This window comes from Rousettus aegyptiacus, unplaced genomic scaffold (genome assembly GCF_014176215.1).
Source record: "Rousettus aegyptiacus isolate mRouAeg1 unplaced genomic scaffold, mRouAeg1.p scaffold_m13_p_3, whole genome shotgun sequence".
NCBI lineage: Eukaryota > Metazoa > Chordata > Mammalia > Chiroptera > Pteropodidae > Rousettus > Rousettus aegyptiacus.
Window position 1 is genome coordinate 19115746 of NW_023416306.1, and position 20440 is coordinate 19136185.

General features: G+C 35.4%; 1 protein-coding gene across 1 annotated transcript in view; it reads right to left on the minus strand.

Moving 5' to 3' along the window:
- Window positions 1–20440, minus strand: part of MUSK (muscle associated receptor tyrosine kinase) — an 84265-nt gene that overhangs the window by 11192 nt on the left and 52633 nt on the right. Inside the window, exons 7-9 of the mRNA XM_016129973.2 lie at window positions 20019–20178; window positions 9008–9014; window positions 2752–3015 (exon numbers count right to left, since the gene is read on the minus strand). Of these exons, the coding sequence (XP_015985459.1) occupies window positions 2752–3015; window positions 9008–9014; window positions 20019–20178 (431 nt within the window). The remainder of the gene's footprint in view (window positions 1–2751; window positions 3016–9007; window positions 9015–20018; window positions 20179–20440) is intronic.

The window sequence follows — 20440 nt, forward strand, 5'->3', positions numbered from 1 at the left end:
CTATTTTACTCCAACCTTATATTGAAATAACTACAAAGTTGCAGAAACGAGGTACACAGTTTTAAAAACATACATACTTAAAGTCACAGATCATTGGCAATCAATTTCCAGCCTGGGAGATGTTTCTATAATCATGGGGATAATAGGCAGGGCCTGAGAAACAGTCCTAATCACAGCATGCAGTGTCTTCCAAAACAGAACAACAGCCTTACCTTCCTGGCAGGTTCTAGGAGGGCATGCGGGTCCTTACCTAGCCCTGGCTTTGGAGAATCTGAATCCTGCCCCACTGCTGTTTGTGCTTCCGTGTGAGAAAGCCACAGTAACGTTTATTTGAATGTGAATCTGTCATGTTCATCCCCTACCCTTGGCGTTTCTGACCTTCCTTACCCTGGTGTTCATTTTTTCTTTTTATTTATCACATTTTATAACTTCTTTTCTTTTTATTTATCACATTTTATAACTTCTAACGTAATAATAGAAGTTATTAATATATTATTTCTCTCGCTCATTGTCTTCTGCTAGAATGTAAACCCCATGGACAAATACCCTAGAGTAGCGCTTGGAGCCCAGTAGAAGCTCCATTAATTATTTGTTGAGTAAGTGAAACTTCTTGTCATTCATGGAAAGAGGCACAAATTATATAGAATGACTGTTTATAATTAGAAAACCATGAGCAATAGTACACTTTAAAAAATTTCTAGGAAGACCAGGTGCTGTGGGCATAAAAAATAAGGGATTGTAAACTGACAAGGTCCTTGCAATCTGTGAGGTCAGCTAAGGGTTGCCTCACCTAAAAAATAAAAATAAAATAAAAAATAAAAAATAAAAAAATAAAAAATTTCAAAAAAAAAACTAGAAGTAGGATGTAAAATGGCTGAAGTCTTTGGAGCCACTTTGAGGAATAAAGGCAAACAAAACTTAAAGACATAAAAAAGTAAGGAAGCATAAAATATGAAGAATAACCTTACTAGTTATTAACAATAAGCTCAATTTTAGTTCAAATGTCATGGGTGCAGAAAGCTAACGTTGCCAGGATTGTAAGAAAACATTCTTAGCAAAAATGATTGTTGTGAAAATGTTCACTATTGAACTATTGAATCAAATAGACAAAACTTAAGAGCAGAAAGGATTGGACAATTTAATTATTAATACTAATATATACATAATATATATTTTGTACCTCAAAAGCAGAGATTCTTTTTTCAAATGTCTAAATTTTTTTAACAATTATTAATTATATATCAGAGAAAAGAAAAAATAAAATATAAAAATGTGAAAATTTTGAGACTGTATTTTCTGACCCCAATTTGAATAAAATGTTTAACTATAAAGATTTTCAAAAGTAGAGACAATGTTCAGATAAAAAATACTTATCTAAATAACAATTGTAATTAGGAAAAAATTTTTAAAGTATACTTTACAGGACTTGCATATTAAGAAGATAATTAACTATGATATAAATTTGAAAGCTCAGTGAAAGGGATTTTTTCTAAAAACACAAAAACAGTAAATTACTTTCAATTTTAAAAAGAACATCTATGGCCCATGCATGTGAACTGATCTAAGACATAAATAGTGGAAAGTTACACAATTTATTTTGTGCTAGCATACAATAATACAATTTAATTTTAACTCTAATTGTTTCTTGAGAGATATTAGATGTCAATGCTTGATGAAAATACAATCTTAAGTGAAGAAATAAAAAATTATGTTACTCTTACAATGTCTCCAAACCCTCAGAACCTACGGTAAGTAGAGGCGCAGAGTACTCTATTTTAATGACCTCGCTGTAGTCCTCTATGCTAAATAGAGTGCCCTAAAATGATTTCAGCATTTAAATAGTTCCAGGATCATCAAAACAGAGGTGGAAATGTACTGTGTTGGTGTTTTTCATGTGTTTTCCTCAAAAGAAAACAGTATCTATCCTGTTTCTGATATAAACCATGAATGCAATTTATCCTTTAATCCTCTCAATTCTGTTTTGCAAGTGAGGAAAGTGAAGATTAGCCAAGAGCACATACATCTACAAAGCGGTAAAAAAAGTATTTGAATTTTGTTCTATTTGGCTCAAGAGCTAGATTGATTCCTGTCTTTTCTACATAAGAAGTAAATAGAGGCAAAGATAATTCTATGGAATATGTATTTATGAATTTCAGTTTAAAGAGTATGGTGGGTTTCAAAGAAGTAGCTATTTATAACCTACCTCTCTCCCCTTCCTCTCATATGAGACAAGAGTGGCTGTACTTAAATTAGAATATTAGGTCGAATGTATTTTAAAGTTTTATACACACACACACATACACACATATAATATAAAATAATATTCTGAAATGTTCACTATAATCTCATATTTCTTGGCAAATAATGCTGAAACACTTGAAATGTAGTTTTATTTTTTCTTTATTGTCTTGGCTTACTAATGGGGTCCAAAATTTTAAAAGTTTGAAAAAAAATTTTTTAAATTTTTCATAGAAAGCAGGGATATTTATGAATATGAAAATATGAACAATAATAAGGACAATAGAATAGTACATCTTTTATGATGTTTTCTATAAGGTCATAGTCCTTGTATTATATGATATCATCAGTGATTTGCAAGGTAGGAATTTTGTCCAATAATTACCTTCTATTTGATCAAAAGCTAGGTTTTGTCGTTATTATTGCACATGACAACTTCCTCTTTTAAAAACTCTTCTTGTTTGCAGACAGAAAATCAATTTTCCCAATTATTTATTTTATTTTTAATTTTACCTGCAAATGGGTATAGGAGTAGGCACTACTCCAGGGTTGCATTCTTGGAAGACGTGGTTACAGAGCAAAGCCTCAGCGGCCGGCCGGCAGAGTGGGCTCGCTGCTTTCAGTTCATTCCAGGCGGTGTAGACCAGTAGTTCTTGGGCCTCCTCAGGGTCTACGTAGGAGTTGTTGAAGAAAACAAGAGCATCTTTTGCCAGGACAGCATTGCACACCTCCCCTCTGTACTGGCTACAGTAGCCTTTGCTATCTTTCTGTGGTTTGCTGAAAGAGGCAATGAAAAATGTTCCCAGTCACATGCTATTTCTTAGCATTCAGTCTGCTTTTTTTTTTTTTAGTTTCCACATGCATCTTACAGAAATAGGAGAAAATTCACAAGCAAATTGGTTGAAATGCTCCATCTGAATAGTGTCTTCATTTCTACCTGTACTTAAAACATCTCCAGCTACCCCAGAGCTATTGCAAGGGCCGCATGTGATAATGGATGGGCAAAGCTTTGCAAACTATGCGTTTCCATTATTCTTTACATTATAAATAGAATTTGACTGCTCTTAGTTAAGCAGCCTGTATACTTCTTACAAATAAGCTGATGTAGGCAAATAAATACATCAAAAAATATATTTATCATAATGATTAACAAATGATTGAGCATAATAATTGCTCTGATCCCCAAATCTTGTAGCTTTACAATAAAAGTTTGTATTAGGATAGTTAAGTACCTGAATTTTGTAGCATACACACATCTCTGTGATACCTTCTGTATACAAATTCTCTCGCTCGTACATCTTCAGAGCATTCCATTAAAGAACAAAAAGAAAGCCCCGTAGTGGGTGAAAGCATAGGATACTGCTCTCAGAGGAGCTAAGCAGGACCTTTAGCTTTGCTACTTTCTCATCACATGCCTTGGAAAAAAGCCATATGGTCACTCAAAGCTCCAATGCCCTAATCTGTAAAGTGATGTAAGTATTCTGAACTCAGATTATTGTGTGTTAAGGGATAATATATGTAAAGAAAAACTGTAAAATCTATAATGCTAGCACAAAAAAAATAAAATTAAAGACTTATCCACTATAATAATTAAATAGGACAATAGGGAAATGAAAAACACTGCTGGTACTTTTTTCACATATCCAATGTTTCCTTAAGGGAATGCTGGGAATTATAATAATTCCTATACTCACCTGACAAATATTTACTGAGCACTTATTATGTGTAAGCACTGTGATGGTATCAATATATTTTGATGCCTCCCATCAGATCTCATTAATAATAACAGAAACTCTTGTTGTGTTCTTATTTAATTTGTACAACTACTAGGGTTTAGCATTTTATTATATAAAGGATTTTAAGGTAAGAAAATTAAACAAATTGAAATTTGTGAAAAATTTTAAATTATTAAGAAATCTCATTTGAATTTGAAAAATAGATACTTAGAAACCGTTACTGGCTAGTCTTTAAAGCAAATCTATTAAATGAGGTACAATTCAGATTAAACAATGAACTTCCAAGAAACAATATACTTTAAGATAATGTTTTGTAACAGAAATTTCCTGTAATTCATATTTGGCTTTGACTAATAAGCCAACATGAATTTGATTGCATTTTGTAGTTAGTTGGGGATTTTTAAAAAGAAGACCTTAAATAAGGTAACATAAAACTCATGAAAACCTTGGCCAGATAAGGTTGGGAAAACACCTAGAAAAATAGCTATGACCAAACCTCTTAGGAAACCCACTCTATGATAACACTAAGGAAGTTCTAGAGCGGCAAGAATGCTCTGCTTTAAGAAATTAAATAATAATATTTAATAACCAAAAGTATCTCAAACTAGTTTATAAAATAGTTTCACATATTAATATAATATCTTGGTAAAAAGACAGATATGACTCTTTTCACTTAACAGAAAAAAAATGTATCATGTATAAGTTAAATATTTCCCCCAGTGTCTCAGAGCTGAGAATATTCATCCAGGTTCTGCTATTATGTATTAACTATTGAATGACTCTACTCTATTTTTCTGCAGTTTTAAAATTAAAAACATTTATAATTTTTTCTTTCTTTACACAAACAAATACCATTTTTTAAAGAAAACATTAGAAACTAAGAAGAAGCACATAAAAGCAAAATTAATAAAACTAGCCTCAGAAATAGGGATTATGAATAATCAATTAATAATCAGTCTCTCTCTCTCTGGATTTCTGCTGCTTCTCTTAATAAAAGCTCAAACAAAATCTTTGAAGAATCTTAGTCTGCTTAAGAATATTGAGTCCTCATTTATTTTTGAGCATTAGCTATGTAATACAAAAAATAAATAGAAATCAAAAGAGAAAAGGAGAATAGATTTTGAATAGAAATTAGATCTTGGTTGTAGTTTTGATTTTCCTACCAGTTTGATGACGACTGACCAGTGAAAGCCCTTTCCATGCTGGGAAAAATCATAAAATACAAAGTATATGGTTCTTATTAACTTTCTAAGTCTTCATAATGTTTCCGGGAGCTTTAAAGACTTAGCTTTGGTACCATATCTATACTAGGATTAGCTCTACAAGGTAAGAAATATATAGGACAAAATATATAATGTATTATATATACATATATTATACGTATACATTATATGTGTATATATGTGTGTATATATACATATATGTATGTGTGTATGTGTGTGTATATACATACACATATACATATACATATGTGTATGTGTGTGTATGTGTATATATATATATATAATATATATATATATATATATATAGAGAGAGAGAGAGAGAGAGAGAGAGAGAGAGAGACTACTCCATCATAGTTTCAGAGTTGAAACTACTTCCTTTTCCTTTTTCTCTCTTCTTTTGCAGACTTATAAACCTCAAGATTTATGCAGCGATCGAATTTTAGAGGCGAAACATGGAGGCAAATTGAGCCATTTTTTCCCTCAACCTCCTAACCATATCACTTAAATAAAATTTCAAAAAAGCTCACAGCAAAAACTGAGGAGTGAGATAAATGCAAAGAATTTCCAATGGTGTCTTCTGCTGTCTTTTGCCAAGTGAGGAGACCCCTCCTGGTCCAACTGAAGTCATGTTTCTCTGCAGGCAGTTTTGGGGACTGCCAATAGAGCAATACCAGAAGCAGCTGGTTTGTTGTTCACTGGCCTGTTGAGCGGTGGGGCAGAGGTCACAGGGATCCGTTCACAGAATGCTGGTTATTTTGGAATGATCTGCCGGACTATCTCCAAAAACGTTAGTAATTGCACATGCAGCCAGTCCCTCTCTCTTCTCCTGACAAACTAAACCTGATCTTCCTTTCTGTGAAGTTTCTCTTTTTTAGAGGCAGCAATGGATATTTGATCTCAAGTCCTTGTTTTAATTTGCTTTATAACAGACAAGTCTCCTTGGTTAAATGGATATTTAAAAGATTCTCACTATACCCTTTATTTCTCTTTGCTTTGACATGCATAATCCCGTTTTTAAACGCGGTCTTGCAGTTTCTATGAGGGAAAACTGCTCCCTTGGAACACATACGTTTTGTCCGAAGGTCATATGTAGATGACCAGCTGTGGTTTGTTTGAGTGAAGGTGACGCCATCACCCCAGTGGAAATGCCACACCTTCCCTGCCCTCCCAAGGGGTGGCACACCTGTACCTCTCCTCTGGTGTAGACAAATCTTTCCTTGTACACCAACTGGCTAGTCTCCCACTATAGTTCCCCAACCAAAAAGTGTGATGACCAGGGTTCAATGCCACTTCCAATCTCCAAAGCAAACTGGAATTGTTTTCATTCTTTCACTCCTTGTATCATTTAATATGATTCATTCTTTAAGGCAGGATTCGCAAATACAACCCACAGGTCAAATTCAGCCAGCCGCCTCTTTTTATACTATTTGTGAGCCAAGAATGATGTTTAAATTTTTAAATGGTTGAAAGAAATCAAAAGAAGTGAAAATTATATGAATTTCAAATTTCGGTGTCTATATGTAAAGTTTTATTGGAGCAAAGCCATGTTCACCCATTTATGAATTGTCTATGCTGTTTTTGTCCTGCAACAGCAGAGTTGAGCAGTGGTGACAGAGACCGTATGGCCCACAAAGCCAAATATATTTAATATCTGGCCCTTTACAGAAAAAGTTTGCCAACCTCTTCTCTAAGACATGGATCAAATGTCATTTTTCTGAAATGTCAAACCCAAACCCAATGTCCTCAAGTGGAGGGACATGGCTTTCTCTGAAAAACAGCTCTTATGTTTCTTCTGACTAAAATTACTACCTAGTTATTGTGTAAAATGAAGTGATATAAAGACAATTTGAAATTTAAACATTTTTGAAAATTTATTATATTAGTCAAATATACAAACTTTATATATTTTATATGTTTATACATATATCAGATATAAGCAGTATATATATAAGTACAATAGATAATTATATATACTACATGTAGTATATATACATAGTACATAATTATATTTATAGAATATAAATATACAGAATAAAAATATATAGAACATAAATACATTTACAGAATAATCCTAAATACATTTACAGAATAATTAGGATTATTCTGTAAATCTATTTTTGTATCTCATTTTTACTTAGGATGATATTATAAACATTTTCCTACGCTACTATATTTTTCAAGAACATTGTCCTAAAATCACATATTTACCTTAATGGTAAATATTGACATTGCTCATATATTTCACTTATAAATGTAGGGTTGTTTTGAATTTTGTTGTTCATACACTAATTATTTACTTAACATAGATTACTAAATGTGGATTTATCCAATTAATAGATGCAATCATATTAAGGTTCTTAATAAAAATTACCAAATGCTCTCTACAAAGGTTACAGCAATTTTGTCTCTACCAGCAGTCTGAGAGTGCTTGTGTTATCACAAGTAAAAAATAGGATGGAATTTTTATTTAATTAGCATTTATTTGAATACTAATGAATTTAAACGTTTTCATTTGCATTTATGTGAACCATCTAGTTCTATCCTTGCCTCGTTGGAATTTATATACACTTCTATTATTCTGTTGTCTTGTAATTAATCTTTGTGTGTGTGTGTGTGTGTGTGTGTGTGCATGCCTGTGTCAACTAGTAAAATGTAAATTCCTTGGGGGGAGGGAATATATAAAATTTGTTTTTTTTTCCTCTGTTGTATGATACAGTGCCAGGAATAGAGAGAGTAGTTTAAAAATGTACAGAGAGGACAGGTGTGCTGAATGGTGTGTGAATGAAAGATAGCATCTCTTCTGTCGGTGGCCTGCATTTTAATTTAACTTTTACTACATTTGTACTGTATATCACTTCGGAAGATACTCAGCTGTCCTGTAGAGCCCTTAAGGATCAGGACTCTGTCACTTAGAACTGTGACAAGTAAATGAATGCATCAAAGCTATATGAATTGGGACAAGATCAAGAACTAACAAAATTTTTGTATGCAATGAGTCATTTTATTCCATAGAACTAGAAGTGATGGCTGGGATTTTAGGTCCTGCTCAGTTACTATGCTGTCTGGGTTAGTGGTTACCAATCTAAGTTCTTGAATCTGTCTACCTAAGCTCACGTTGAGACTTCACATTTTTCTATGTGGTTGGTGTATCAGCTTCCTCATATTAAAATATAGAAATAATAATAGTTCTTGCCCCATAAAGTCACTGAAATGTTAATATGAGAGAAGTAGTAATCATATGTATCCCAAAACTTAACTACTTTTATCATTATTACTATTATAAATTAATCATTCTGAATCTCGGTTTCATCATTTGTAAAATCAGATAAAAATAGTTATCGTTTCATAAAGTTTATACGAAAGTCAATTTTACTGCAAATAAAACACTGTAAGTTGCCAAGTGTTACAAGAAGACACTTCCTTATCTACAGGACAAAGCAATGAAGGAGAGTTTGGGAGGCGGTTCTGGGTTTCACTTCTGAACCTATAATTTACTAGCTGTGTAAGTTCAAAGAAACTCTCTTAGTTTCTCTTCTGTGTGATAGGAATAACAACAGAACCTATTTCATAGGGACTTCCTGAGGATAACTTTAAATAATACATGTAAAACCCTTAAAACAGTACCTCATACGTCCTAAGTATTCAATAGGTGTTACTTATCTTCATCATCATCTTGTAATAGTAGTAAAAAGAAGAGGAATTAGAAAGTTTCTGAAAGACTGCAGTGCTCAGCACATAGACAATAAATGGCATGTCAAACAAAAAATAAACACAACACAACAAAACATTGATATAAGAACAATATCTTACCTCCATTCTATTGACAGGAAAGGAAGTTCCCACGAAATCAAATTAAAGAGGAAAAGAAACAAAGGTTAGTACATTTTCATCTTATGGTTTGTAAGAGACAGCTTTGATATCTCCAAGCTTCTGAGAAGTTTTCGACTTTTGCCAGAAGGCCAGATACCTCCTTACCAGGCAGATTTGGAGAAGGAGATTAAGAAAATATTGAGTGTCTCCAGGACCTGAATTCTTTTCAAGTCGAAGCAACCATAGGTACCATGGACCCAAGCAGTTTCATAGCTCTGAATTTCCCTCTGTGAGCCACCCAGGGACCTTGCACTAAAAAAGCAGGATGTGGAGGTTAAGGGGAAAGAGGTAAGAGGGGAGGGATGGAAAAGAGATGAGAGAGCTGTCATTGCCTCAGACCCGCTGGCTTCGTGGCCTTATGACCTGTGCAGCCACACGGGGCCCTGTGTTAGAAGGGCCACATGCTTAGCTTAATGCACTGTTGTCACCGTCCTGAAGTACTTGATTTTTTTAACAAGGGACTTTGCATTTTCATCTTGTACTGGGCTCCATAAATTATGCCCACAGAGTGAGAGCTCAGGGCACTGAGGAAACTACCATCCCCTTGGGTCAGTTATGGAGCTCCCAGCATGAATGACCCCAACTCGGATCTTACAAGGCATGAGGACCCTTGCAAGAAGTTCTGTGACCAGAATTTCTGAGCGATTCCATCTCTTTTTGCATAGGAAGTGTAAAACTTCATACTCTTTACCCAGCACTTTGTGATTTACTCCCTCCAGTCCCCCAACTCCCATTATAAAAATAGTAATAAAATATATGCTTTGTCTAAAACCAATTTGCTTTCATAGAATTTCTCCTAATGTCCAGGTCTAACTCTTTTTGAAGATTTTAGGTCCTTTTGGGTGTTTTTTCTTTTGCCATTTTTAAGGACTCTAAAGTGAATTCTTCTGAGAAGTCAATCTTCTTGAAAAACCTCTTAAATTCAGAGTTTATATTTCTAATCTCAGAAATCATTCCTTTATGCATTTGCGAGGATTGGAGACTATGAGGTTTCTGTAATCTTGAGTCTGGGATTCTTGTCTTTATGGACTTTTTATTAAATAAGTCTGATGGTAAGGCTCAGAAACCAACCTTTATGAGTCACCTACAGGACCCAAATCTCAGGACAATTCTGGTACTGTGCGGCTAGAACATTTGGATGGAGATATCCATAAATGCTTTCAGAGAAAATGGTACATAATTTGGAGAGGTAAAGGCGGATTCTAAGAGAAGCTGAGAAGGGAAACCTGTTGAAACACAAGGATATGTATGTCAAAATGCTCTCATTTAAGATAAAAGTATTTAGTACCATAGAGACATGCCAATGCAGAAGAGAATCCAGGCATAGTATTCGTGAGGAGATAATAAGCTTACATAGGCTTCTTCAAAGACAAGGAAGAAAAGAAAAATTGAAATTAATTTAAGGGCACTTGGTTGTCTCATGAATATTAAGAAAATCAGATGATGCTCTCATTCGTTGGGATTTATAAGTTCCTTATAGTAAGTTCTCCAGTCACTTTTTTTTTTTTTTTTTTTTTTTGGAGTAGGCAAGGAGCAGGGAAGGGGTCCAAGAATCCCGCAATCATAGGTAAGTGCTTTTATCTCAAAACTAGATTTTTAAAAACTCCGGAAATTTTCAACGGTCATAGGTATTTGTAGTAGCTTTTAAATTATCTGGAAAAGTCAGTAAATGTTTGGCTCTTTTCTAAAACATACAGTGACTCTAACATAAGAAAGCTGTCTAATTGTAAAACGAATGCTGAACTCTTATGCCTAACTGCAGAACAGCTGGTAGCAATTTAGAGTGGCTACTGGCTGTTACTCATTTATTCTTTTCTTTTTTATTAAAAACAAAAACAAAATACCTTTAATCAATATGAAGCCAGATAAAGGCGCCATGAAGTGCCAGGGGAGGGTGTCTGTTTTGTTGACAGGGACACTCTCTACCTATCATGGCTAAAACAGAGAGTGGTAAAGGGGGATCATGTGCTCCTGCTACATCACCACATGTCTCATAATTGAGGAGAATATTGGGGTTACAAGAGAGTGTGACTATCAGACGTGAGAGACAGAGCATGTAACACGGTAGCACATTCGATCAGCTATATCGATGATAAAATATCACTCAAAGTTCTATTTATTTGCTATAATAGTGTGAAACATCAACTCCCTTAAAATATGGAAAATAAAACTACACTAGTCCCCCTTTGTCCACAGTTCCACTTTCTGTGGTTTCAGTTACCTGCAGTCAACTGTGATCTGAAAACATTAAATGGAAAATTCCAGAAATAAACAATTCACGAGTTTTAAATTATGTGCCATTCAAAGTGGTGTGATAAAATCTCATGACATTCAGCTCCATGGGGCCCGGGACATAAATCACCTCTTTGTTCAGTGTCTCCATGCTGTAAATGTTTCCTGCTCATTAGTTGCTGAGAAGCCGACTGGGTTATCAGACTGACCGTAGTGGTATCATAGTGCTTTTGTTCAAGTCACTCTTATTTTATTTAATAATGGCCCAAAAGCACAAGAGTGGCGATCTGAAGAGATACCAAAGAGAAATCTTAAAGTGCTTCCTTTAAGTAAAAAGGTGAAAGTTCTTGACTTAATTAGGAAAGAAAAAAAATTGTATGCTGAGGTTGTCAATAGTAGCTTAATGCTACGCCACAATGCTTATGTCATTCACCTCACTTCTTATCATTGCATAAGAATTGTATCACCTCACATCACCACAAGGAGGGTGAGTACAGTCCAGTGAGATATTTTGTGACCATATTCACATGACATTTATTACAGTAAATTGTTATAATTGTTGTATTTTATTATTAGTTATTGTTAATTTCTTACTGTGCCTAATTTATAAATTAAATTTTATTATAGGCATATATGTCTAGGAAAAAATGTAGTATGTATAGGGTTAGGTGTTATCTATGGGTTAAGGCATCCACTGGGAGTCTTGGAACATATTCCCCATGGATAAAGAGGAACCACTGTATGTGGTCCATTTGGGGAGCTGGGGACTCCAATAGTACCACATCATATACTTCTCCCTACTGCCCGTTTTTGGTTATGCTACATATAGTCATTTGAGTTTTAAATTTAGTGACCAGAAGCTCCAGACCCTGAGTTCAGTTCAAAGAAGCATTGAAGAAGGTGGGAGTGTTGTTGGTAGAGTGGGAAATGGCTCATGTTAGAAGAGGGATGTGACATACTCATTCCTGTGCCCTGAGACTGTATAAGCCCGGAACTTTGGACATCACTCTCTCATGAAGGCCCTATTGATGCCGTGAATGGGAAATACAAATCTGTATTTTCCTCTACTGAATCCCTGTCTATTTCCTCCCAGTTTTATTGAGATATAATTGACATAACATTGTATAAGTTTAAGGTGTACACTTCATTGATTTGGTACTTAATGTTGCAAAATATTTATCAGCATAGCATTAGCTAACACCTCCATCACATTACATAATTACCATTTCTTTCTTTTTCTTTTTTTTTTGGTGAGAAATTTAAGATCTTAGCTACTTTCAAGTATATAAAACAATATTATTAACTATAATCACATCGGTCTACATTAGGCTCCTGAAACTTACTCATCTTATAACTGGAATTTTATATCCTTTGATCAGCATTTTTAATCTAAAGATCCCATTTCCTCCACACCCCTCCCCCCCAGTACCTAGTAACCACTACTGTATTCTATGTTTCTATGAGTTAGGCTTTTTTAGATTCCTCATATAAATAAGATCAAACAGTATTTATCATTCTCTGACTTATTTCACTTAGCATAGTTTCATCCATATATTGTCATGAATGGCAAGATATCATTCTTTCCATGGCTGACTAATATATCACATCTTCTTTATCCATTTCTCCATTGTCAGACACTTAGGTTATTTCCACATCCTGGCTTTTATGAATAATGCTGCAATGCATGTAAGAGTGTAGATATCTCTTCAATATCTTGTTTTCATTTCCTTTGGGTATAAATCCAGATGGAATTGCTGGATCATTTGGTAATTTATTTTTAATTCCTTGAGGAACCTCTATTCTGTTTTCCACAGTGGCTGAACAAATTTGCATTTCCACAGTGGATCTCAAGGAGTCCTTTTTCTCCACATTCTTGCCAACACTTGTTAATTCTGTCTTTTTGATGATGATCATTCTAAAAGGTATGAGGTGATATCTCATTGTGGTTTCGATTTGCATTTCCCTGGTGATTGATGATGTTGAGCACTTTTTTCTGTACCTCTTAGCCATTTGTATATCTTCTTTGGAAAAAAAAATGTCTTTTCAGATCCTCTGCCCATTTTTTAATTGTGTTTTTGCTGTTGACTTATATGAGCTTTTAAATATATTTTTGGATAGTAATTCCTTACTAGATATATGATTTGCAAATATTCCTCCCATTCCATAGGTTGTCTTTCCATTTTGCTGATCTTTGCTGTGTAAAAGCTTTTTAGTTTGATGTCACACTTTTTTTTTTTTTTTTTTTTTTTGCTTTTGTTGCTTGTGCTTTTTTGGTGTTATATCCCCCTCGCCCTCCAAAAAAAAAAAAAAAAAAATCACTGCCAAAACCAATGTCAAGAAGCTTGCCACTTACGTTTTCTTCTAGGAGTTTTATGGTTTCAGGTCTTATGTGTAAGTCTTTACTCCATATCAAGTTAATTTTTGTGAGTGGTGTAAGATTAGGGTTCGTTCTGCGTGTGGTTCTTCAGTTTTCCCAGCACCATTTATTGATGAGACTGTCCTTTCCCCATTGTATATTCTTGGTTCCTTTGTCATAAACTAATTGACCATAAATGTATGGGTTTATTTCTGGGCTCTCTATTTAATTCCATTTAGTCCATGTGTCTGTTTTTATGCCAATTCTGTACTGTTTTGATTAGATAGTTTGCTTTGTCATATAGTTTGAAATCATGAAGTGTGACATTTCTAGAGTTGTTCTTCTCTCTCGATTGCTTTGGCTATTTAGAATCTTTGTGCTTCCATACATATTTTAGGATTTTTTTTTTCTATTTCTGTGAGATATGCCATTGGAATTTTGCTAGATATTGCACTGAATCTGTAGGTTATTTTAAGTAGAATGGACATTTTAAAAATGTTAATTTTTCTGACCATGAACACAGAATATCTTTCTATTTATTTGTGTCTTCAACTTTTTTTCATCAACATCTTAGAATTTTCAATGTATAGGTCTTTCACCTCCTTGGTTAAATCGATTCCTACTTTAATGTTTTGTTGTTATCCTAAATGTGATAATGTTCTTTATTTCTTTTTCAAATATTTTGTTTTTAATGTATAGAAACACAACTGATTTCTGTAGGTTGATTTTGTGTGCTGCAGATTTACTGAATTTGTTTATTAGTTCTAACAGTTTTTTTGGTGGAATGATTAGGATTTTTATATATAAGATAATCTGCAAACAAAGAGTTTTATTTCTTCTTTTTCTATCTGAATGCCTTTTATTTCTTTTTATTACCTGATCACTCTGGCTAGGGCTGCCAGTTCTATGTTAAATAGGAGTGGTGAGAGTGGTACTCTTGTCTTGTTCCTGATCTTAGAGTAAAATATTTCACTGTTGAGTATGATGTTGCTTTGGGGTTTCTCATATATGACCCATACTTTGTTGAGGTATGTTCCTTCTATACCCAATTTGTTGAGCATTTTTATCATGAGAGGATATTGTATTTTGTCAAATGCTTTTTCTGCATTTATTGATATATTCATATAATTTTTATCTTTCATGCTATTAATTGATTTATTGATTTGCATATGTTGAACCATCTTTGCATCTTTGGGATAAATTATACTCAGTTATGGCGTATACACCTTTTAATGTGCTATTAAATTTGGTTTACTAATATTTTACTCAGAATTTTTGCATCTGTATTCATCAGGACTAGTGGTCTGTAGTTTTTTTTTTTTTTTTTTTTTTTTTTTCTTGTAGTGTCCTTATCTGACTTTGTTTTCAGGATAATGATGGCCATAGTAACATAAATTTGGGAATGTTCCCTCTTGTTCAATTTTTTGGAAGGGTTTGAGAAAGACTGGTGTTAGTTCTTCTATAAATGTTTGGTAGAATTAATATTTGTATCTATTTTGATGGCCTCTGGCTCTTGTAGGGCTGTGTTTATTAGAGAGATCATGGCCCGGTCTCTGGTGTCTTGCTGGTCTCTACCACAGGGCTGAGGATTCTGATGACAAAGAGACAGAAACTTGCCAACTATCTGGTGTCCTGGCGAGTTTAAATTGCAACTTGAATCTTTTGGGGTTGTTACTGAAGGGGAATGTAACTTCCTGGTTCATAGGGAGAGGTTCCAAAAGTTTTTCTGACTCCATTTGATAACTAGCAGCAAATGTAAATGAGTCAGAAAGAAATATATCACATTTCTCAAACAATGCATAAAGATTTGGGCATACACATGGAAGAGTTTTGGGAAAATAAAGGCTGAGCTTTATTTTTCCCTGCCTTAAACACTAGAAGTATCATTAGACTTAATCCTAAGCACTAGACCAGATTTTTCCATTTCTAGGTTTCCCTGCTGGGATGAATAAATAAACAGATGGAGTAAAAGCTTCAAAGTGAGACAGGAAGAATGTGACAAAGGGGACTCTTCACTACAGAAAACTAGGGAAGAATGGAGTTGACTGAAATGGGAGAAAGGAGAGTTTGGGGTAAGGAAGCATTGCCAGAATGTTGAAGGGAGGCATCATATCTGACTCAAAGCTCTGGATCTCTGGCCAGCCCCATCAGAGACCAAAGGAGAGAGGGGCCAAAAACAGAAATAGAGAAAGCAGATGCCACACCAAGGCTATGGAAGATTTGGGGAGAACAAGACCATGCTTTTTGAAATTAGAGTGGCTCAATTAGAGTGACTCAATAGATTCCTTTTTCACCAGAGTGACCTCATTTCTCTAGAATACTGGTCCAGGGAGCACTCCAGAGTTAGAAGGTAGTTTCCTCAGTGATGGCAGAGGGACATTCATAAGGCATTTAGCAGGTTTAATTGAAAATTGAAAAGAACAGGTCAAAGAGCTGAAGAGATGTCACTTGGAGTGCAGAGGTCTTATTCCATTACATCCACAAGACACTCTCTTTAGATCTATCTGGGGAAATTTGGGGAAAAGTAGGGGAGCTTCAAGTCTTTTTATAGTCAGTGATACCCAGCCAGAAAACCAGGTCAGAGGCTAAACAAAAGGTCTTGTAGCTTTTTATGAATTAGCAACTTGAGGGAGTTCCTCTTTACTCATCTTAGTAACATTTTTTCCCCCCATGCACAGAAAGATTCACATTTATTAGTTCAACTACAGTACCTAACCCTTGCTAAACATGTAATTCCAGGCCCAGTGACTAAAGTCAGGTTATTGCTGGTTCCAATCTACATGATTATTAGCCCGATAAGGTTACCACTTCTCATCTGCATTCAATCAGCTCCTACAGCCAATTTCAAGCTTTCTCTGCTTCTCCGTACTAATCCATGCATTCCCTTTCCCCATGCAAATTCTGCTGCTATTTCCCTTGGCCGCCATTGCTGATTCCCCCCCCTTCTTCTCTCTGGTCTGTTCTCAACATCAATCACTCTGCCCTGAACTCTGAGACATTGCCTTTCTAAGTTGCCTGTCCACACCTGAAGGCTCTTTCTACCATCAGAAAATACCATTACTTGAAGGGAGGGAGTGGTTTACGGTTTCCTCTGTTGGTATATTACACTTATCAACAGAGCTGAATCAGTTCTCATTTGGGCTAGGACAGGAATGAAGGGGTGATGTTGCTGTAAATGATATGGTGACAATCATGCTTTATAGTCCTTCCACCACCAGGAAATTGTGTCCATGTGTTGAATCTGCCTTTGTAGGGTAAGTGTATCCATTTTATTAGGTTCTCCTCCTTATTGGTCATACCACTGTCTTCTTTGTACTTATGATGGGTAGGCCCTGAGGTTATGACACTAAAGGGGTGTTCCTGACTAGTCCCTCTAGCTTCCTATGTTGTGGAAAGGAAGAAGGTAAGAGAATTAATAATTCAATACACATTTTATAGATTCTTTTCCCTGGACCAAAATCCTAGAAAAGAGGTATATTAATAATTCTTTTAAAAAGCCAAAAGCATACGGAATTTTTCCTACTTTTTTTTTTTTTTAGGACTCTAGAAGAAGAAAATCTTATATGGATCTCTTATTCTGATAAGGGATGACCACGTTAGTGTAAAAATGGTGGCATGACATGGTTGGGTAGTCAGCAGAGCTGAGTGGGTAGGTCTGAATTGCTCTTGGATTTTATATAACTTATAAGTGATTCAGAAGTTGCTTTAGGCCCCATGAGGGACAAGAGGGGTTGAGTTGGAATTCATCGGGCCTTCCATAATGGGGAGAGACAGGGTGACCTAGCTTCAGAGCCTCTAGAGAGGGGCTTGACGAAGGATTTGACTGAAACGCAAGAGTCTCAAAGGGGCTGAGCCAGCCAGGGAGTTCCTCTGGGTTCTAACTAATAAGGGCTGCAGCTATAGATTTCACTAGAGAAAGGGAGTTCCAGAGGATACCACTGCATAAATTCAGGTTCCCTTCTACCCTGCCATCTAGGAAACGGGTGGAAGGAGGAAGGGCAGCAAGAGCCCTGGCAGGAATTGATCTCTGAATGACTAATAATTACCTTAAATGAGACTCTCTTAAGATTAGCAATATTATTTTTTCTTCTTTTGTACAGAGGAGGTATAAATTAAACTAGATTAGATAAGTGTATCTTCTTGGCTTTGAATATTCACATGTAAATGTTTTTCTCTCTGTCTCTCTCTCCACACACACAAATAGATAGATTATATATACACATATGTATGTATGTTATACACACACACACATACATAGATATAATTTATATATATTAATTTTAACATTGTGTTTTGATCAAATATCAAATAAAACACAAGATAATGAAACTAGAATAATTCCAAGTAATTAAAAGGCATCAACATTTAATTATTTTATCCCCTGAACTTTCTTATGTTCTTATGTTTTATTTTGTTTTCTCTATTATTGTCTGTCCTAGACACCTTCCTCAAAATCTCAGGCACACCTTAACTCATTCTCCTGCTGTACTGTCACATTCAAGCTCTTTCAGATATTATCATTTCTATCCTGATAGGTCTTGTGCATCCGTTCTAGTCTCTACACTAATTGCTGCTATTGTTTTCAGACCTTGATGACTTTTCTAGACTCCTGGAATTGCCTCCTAACTTCTTGCCATGTCTCTTAAGTTTTTGACATCCAACATCTATTAATTTGATAAAGGATGCATCTGACCATAAACTCCTCTAAAATAATTAAGCGACTTCCCATTGATTGAAGAATATATTCAACCCGCTTAGGCTCTTCATTAACCTGGTAAGAGCCCACATTTCAAACTTTTCTTTTCACTCTCTACCTCACTCCCAGTCTCCATCATGCTCTAGTCTTGCCAATTGACTTGCTGTTTTCCGAACATACTTCAACCTTTCCATCTCATTCTCATGTCTCCCGCTCCATTCCCTTAAACTCTTCCCCTTTTGTTTTCCTGTTTACTTTGCTTATGCTTCTGCCATAGAACATAGTCTGTGTCATAATGTATATTGCTGACTGACTTCTTTTCTAGATTGAAAATCCCTGCAAGGCAGGGACTACACAGTTAATTATCCCGATTGTTAACTAAGTTTGCATCCTTTACTCTACCTAACACAATATCCTGAATCCTGTGTATAAATGCGTGTAAGAGTACTTTATAAACCACAAAGTGTTACGTAACTAGGAATCATTTTGCTGTTGTGTAACTAGGAATCACTTTTAGGGTTCTCACTCATATTCTCTGGGGAAAATGCTTTCCCATCAGTGGAAATTCTAGAATAACTGATATAATATCTCAAGACCATATAGGCAGATATAGCCCTGGAGAAGGCAGAAGGAGCCTTGGTTTTGGAATCTTCTCTTTCCTTCACAGGTGTGCCTCAGAAAGCCAGCCTTGTCCAATGCTTCCTGTATATCTCTCTGTGGTCTCTATTCACCTCATATCAAAAATCACAAACATTACTAGAAATTTCCCTATCATGGAAAATCAAAGAAATGGCAGTTTAATAAGAAATCACAGGCTCTGGGAAGCTGGTCTTGGGCACAGGTTCTACCGGTGCTTGACCTACGACCTACATGTGAGAACAAGCATCTCTCTGCTTACCTTTGGGCAGTAGGCATGCTGTGAATATAACATGCCAGGCATTTCCTGCTACAGGGATTATTTTCATCTCTAGGAATTCCACAAATGTTTTCAGAAGCCTTTGGAACATTTAAATTTTAAAAATAAACCTTTATGACTCAACACAAATATCCTAGAAATCCATGTGTCAGCTCTTTTTCTTGAAAACACCTGTAAGTCCTGCTATCACTTACACAAAACAGGAAAATGAAAAACCGCAAGGGAGAGCACGTCTTCCTCAGTAAAAATGCCCTCAAGAAATAGCCATAAAAACATTGGCACAACCAGGTTAAATATTTACCAGCTTACTCTGGAGAGCTTGGGAAGTGCGGTTAACCCAGAGAAAGAAGAAGAGAGGAAAAAGAGGAAAAATTAAGAGAGAAGATGAGAAGGAGAGAAAGAGAAAGAAAAGAGGGAACAAAGGAAAAGAGGAAAGAAGGGGAAAAGGGAGGATAAAAGGAAGAAGAAAGGGAGGAAAATAAGAGAAAGAAGAAGAGATAAAAATGGGCTCCTGGAAGCTGTTACCTATCACTTGAGCAGGTATTTGAGAAGTTAGTTTTTTGAGGAAACAAATTAGCAAAATTAATTATCTGGTCAACTTCTGGAGTGTCCCCATGGAGGAAGAAATAGCCCAAAGGGGACAGGAATAAGAGAGAAAAGAAAAAATGATTTCCCCCAGTATGAGATGTTTTGTAATAGTGCCAACTCTTCTCCTCTCCTGGAGCAATGAAATTATGAAAATCCATCCTACCTGCTATACTGATAGTGGCTGCGGCCTTTGCAGTACTGAATTTCTCTCCATGCTTATTAGTAGCTATGCACGTGTAGAGTCCTGGCTTGGTGATAAACAGCTGCAGTCTTGAGTCAATCACTCGGTCTTTCACACTTTCTTGAATGGACCCAGAAGAAACCTGGTGGAATAGAGCAGGGTGGGGAATGGGGGGAGGATAGATTAGGTCAAAAATTTTATAATTTTCTGTATGAGTAGACTTGAAAGAAAAAGGATTAGGATGATAATCAAAAAACATGTGGTAGATTGCAAAATAGCCAAAAACTTCCCTCTGTATGCCCATGACCTTGACCTTGCAATGTCACTTTGCAGCTCTTTCCTCAGGGAGTAGCATCTTTCTCAACACTCTGAATCTAGATTGGCTTTGTGATATTATTTAGAAA